Source organism: Epinephelus moara, chromosome 8, assembly GCF_006386435.1.
Source record: "Epinephelus moara isolate mb chromosome 8, YSFRI_EMoa_1.0, whole genome shotgun sequence".
Classification (NCBI taxonomy): Eukaryota; Metazoa; Chordata; class Actinopteri; order Perciformes; family Serranidae; genus Epinephelus; species Epinephelus moara.
In genome coordinates this window covers 45,030,174-45,034,204 of record NC_065513.1, presented here as the reverse complement: position 1 = coordinate 45,034,204, position 4,031 = coordinate 45,030,174, and the positions used below count along the sequence as shown (strand labels likewise).

Sequence of the window (4,031 nt, the reverse complement as noted above, 5' to 3'; positions counted from 1 at the left end):
CACACATCCAAATGGAGGAAGACAAAGGCCCTTTTTCTGTTTTTAAAAAGACTCTTATGGACGATCAGCTCAGTGCTGTGATACTAATGGGAATAAACATGCAAAGTCTCCTCACAGCATATGAAAGATGAAAATATTCGAGGACCCCGAGAGAAAGAGTGCAGAACTATGAATTTGCTTTATTTGTTTTCACTGTCTTCATGTTAAATGTTAAATGTGCACTGTAGGTTGAGGCGTGTTCGTTGTGGTTTGTGTGTTGATGTTTTGTGAATGATTCATTTTCAGTAAACAATCAATCAAATAAACAGAGGAGCTCCTGCAGCTCCCTCCTGTCTGGCTCTCTGATGTCACAGTGTGGAACCTCAACACGCCAAGAGGAGGAGCACAAGGCTGCTCAGCTTACAGTGTGCTCAAAGGTTATTATGGGCCCAGTGGTTATTATGGGCCCAGTGGAATGAGGAAGTGTCAGGAGCTTCTTTCTGATTGGTTGAGACACGTTATCACACACTGCTGCTGAGTGTTTACAGTCTCTGCTGCTGATTGGCTGCTGTGGTTACATGATTTCAGAGAATTGTCTCAGAGAAGGTGAAACTTAACAGGACAGACTGAGCTCAGAGCTGCTGTGACTGCTGACACCTCAACAGGTAAGAGTCATCATCATCATCATCATCATCATCATCATCATCATCACACACACTGTCTCTCTAACACTCCCTGATGTCTGATTTCTGCCTTCACAGCCCAGGGCTAGATTCACAGACACACATAGTCACACAAGAGGAGTCATCTCCTCAAGACTGCAGGAAACATGACTATCTTGAGTCTATCTTTGTTCATCTTGTTGTTATTTCTAACTACGGAGAGATCTAAAGGCAACCTTAGAAAAGACAGAGAAGGATGTTGTTTTTGCATTTTTTAATCGTGAAGAAAACATTTAGCCTGTAAAACCACACATTCCAAGGATTTATTAGCAGGGTTAATAAAAAACATATATCATTTTTACATTACACATGAGTGTACCACTTCCTTTAGCACTTTGTTTTCTTACTCAAAGGATTTTTAGGGGTGTCTGGTACGGCAACTAAATCAAATATGGCATCAAGCCAAACTTTGCTATCCTCTTCCCCTGAGTCTAATGGAGAAAGGACAGCACTGGAGCTAGCACTATAGCTGTCATACTTCCCATATCCAGCAGCATCTTAAGGTCCAGGTACAGTCGGGCAGTGGTGAGCGGGTAGTGGCGAGCGCTTGCTGCCTGGTGACGAAAATTGTGTTGCGCGGCCAAGCGCGGGGGCTGTCGCGTACCTTCCAAAAATTGAGACCACGCGGCAAGGCGCCCATTGAGCTACATGCGGCACCTCGCGGTAGTATGCCAGGGAAGACGTCGCGCACTAGCGACTTTTTTCACGCCTTTACCACGTCACTATCGACTACACCTGAGCCTTTAGTGTTTGGTTTTCTTTTCCCATTTCTCCCTCAACTTTGTGCCCACACTCAGCTCAAAATGTATTTACTGAGATAAACGTAACTCCTGTGTTATGCCATGGTTTAAGTAATTCTATTATTTAATCCTTCGGGATAAATAAAGTGTCTGTCCGTCCGTCCATCCGTCTATCTATCTATAACTAAACTGCTGTTACCACTTCACTTGAAGTTTCTTCTCAGCCCCGACTAGTGAAGAAAATGAGCAAACTTCCACACATCATCGGAACAATATGTACTTGCATGCTGATAATTATCATGTGGTCAGGCAGGCTGCTACCTGTGTTAATTTTGGCAGCTATTTTCAATTTAGTTTTAGTCATTACATGAATTTAGTTGTAAGTTTAAGTCATATTTTAGAAATTTCTGTCTTCCCAAAGCCAGTTGGCTTGGAATCTATTGGATTAGAACACCAACTTCGTTCAGGAGGTTCTCATTGGCTGTGATCCAAGACATTTCCCACCAAATTAAATTCATTTGTTGCATGCAACTTCATGTCATGATATGGGTACCTCATTGATGGGCTAACCACAAGTATAATATCTATGAGTTCAGGCTTGTATTAGTAATAGAAATTGTATTTTGCATTTGTTTGTATTTTGTCAAAGCACTTGCATGACATCTTCTTTATCTGCTTCGTTGAACAGCACACACCATGGAAATTGCTAAGGCCACTCAGGGTCTCACCACTGCAGCAGATATGCGAGAGACCACCAAGATGCTGATGCAGCCTAATGCAAACTGGGAAGAGTACCTGACTCCTGCCCCCCTCTCCATCGCCATCATGGGGGAGCTCGTCTTCATCTCCTCATCTGATGACTTCTCCATCAACAAGAACCCCCCAGAGAAGGGCTACAAGTACATACAATACCCAGACTCGTTCAGGGCCTGCCTCATGCAAATCTGTAACTCAGGCTGGCATGCATTCAATGAGGCCCACAAGAATATGGATCAGATCCGCCTTCACACAGCCACAGTTCCTGATTACATGAAGGCAGCAGTCAAGCTCCTTTTCAATGCACCTGATGAAGTTATTGGCAAGCTCCTGCCAAATCAGCTGGAAAACATTCGCACCATTGCAGATGAATGTGTGACACTGTCAGGCAGTGTTGAAAAGAAGTACACAGATGTCATCAACTTAATCCAGGAACTACTGGCGGCCTGTGTCAATGCTGAACGCTTTCATGGAGAAGAGCTGGAGAAGGTGAAGATGAAGATTAAGGAAAATGAAATACGGGAGAAGACTGCCACTGAGCTTAAAGAACAGTCCAAGAAAGCAATGGAGGCCATGGAAAAGGAAATAAATGAAGCACAAGATAGCTACAAGAAAGCAATGGACTCTCTTCCCTCCGGATGGGAAATGATTGGAATGGATGTGGTTGAAGGACTTTCAAAGGCAGTGACAGGAATTGTTAATGGAGTCGCTAACATGGCAAGTACTCCAGTAAAAACAATCAGCGATTCAGTAGAAACAATCTCAGACTCATTCCATCAAAGCAAATCGCAAAATGAAAACGTAGATGTGCTCTCAGTCGGCTGTAAGTCTGCAGAGATTCTTTCCATTGTAGGAACTCTTACACAGTATTTGAAGGAAGGGAAAATAGCCTGGCAGGACCTGTATGATCAGAAAGCACAATCCACAAAGACAAACTGGTCTGAAGCTCAATTCAAAAGAATCTCCGAGGCCTTAATGCAGATGAAAGGGAGCAAACTTCAGGAGGATGCTCTGAAACTTTGTGAGCTGGGTATTAACATCTGTGAAGAACTGGCCACATATAAACCTGGTGAAAATTGGGATGACAAGAAAGAAGCAGAGCTCATCAAGAAACTGAAGAAACTGGATGACCAATCCCTCATCTTTGACACCAAAAGCAAAAAAGTATTGGGCTCTCCAGCTTTTTCTCCTACATCACCAATGATGAGCAAAGCACAGAGCAGCACAGGAGATCAGTCTGCCAGTCAGAGAGCAGCAGATAACGCTCGTTTCAAAATTGAGCAGAGCCGAGAACAACTCAAGGAAACACGGGAGGCCTATGAGAAGTCTGTGGAGAGAATGGAGCGGAATCAGAAGGAGCTGACTGAGATCTTGGTTGAAATGCAGAGCTGTAAGATCAAGGAGATTGACTTTGAAACCACCATCAAGATGCTGGTCAAGGGTCTCGATGCCATGGGCAGAGTCAAAGAGCAGTGGGAGAAGATGGTGCGCTTCTTCCAGATGATCTCTAACATAATCAAATGCAGCCTCAGCAAGACACTGAAAGATTTTGTTTCAACAGCTGATGATACAAAGAAACTCAGTTACAACAATAAACTATTTGTCAAAGACATGCTGTACAACCAGGCGTTCCAAGCCTCCAATGTTGCCAGTCTGGTCCACATGATCTCAGGGACCTACACTGAAGTGTCCAGCAAGTACCTGATGGACAGAGTGAGCAGCCTGGGCAAGCTCATGGCCATGGATAAGGAGAAGCCAGAATTCCTTCAAGAGCGTTTGGAGCTGCAACAGTCCTGCACAGCAGCTCAGGAGGGCATCCTTATGCTGGTCCTCA

The 4,031-nt window shown here is 44.1% G+C and overlaps 1 protein-coding gene across 1 annotated transcript in view; it reads left to right on the top strand.

The window, feature by feature from the left end:
- Nucleotides 1–538: 538 nt before the first annotated feature.
- LOC126394930 (uncharacterized) overlaps nucleotides 539–4,031 on the top strand; it is an 11,111-nt gene continuing 7,618 nt past the window's right edge. The window contains exons 1-2 of the mRNA XM_050052071.1: nucleotides 539–644; nucleotides 2,130–4,024. Of these exons, the coding sequence (XP_049908028.1) occupies nucleotides 2,138–4,024 (1,887 nt within the window). The 5' untranslated portion in view covers nucleotides 539–644; nucleotides 2,130–2,137. The remainder of the gene's footprint in view (nucleotides 645–2,129; nucleotides 4,025–4,031) is intronic.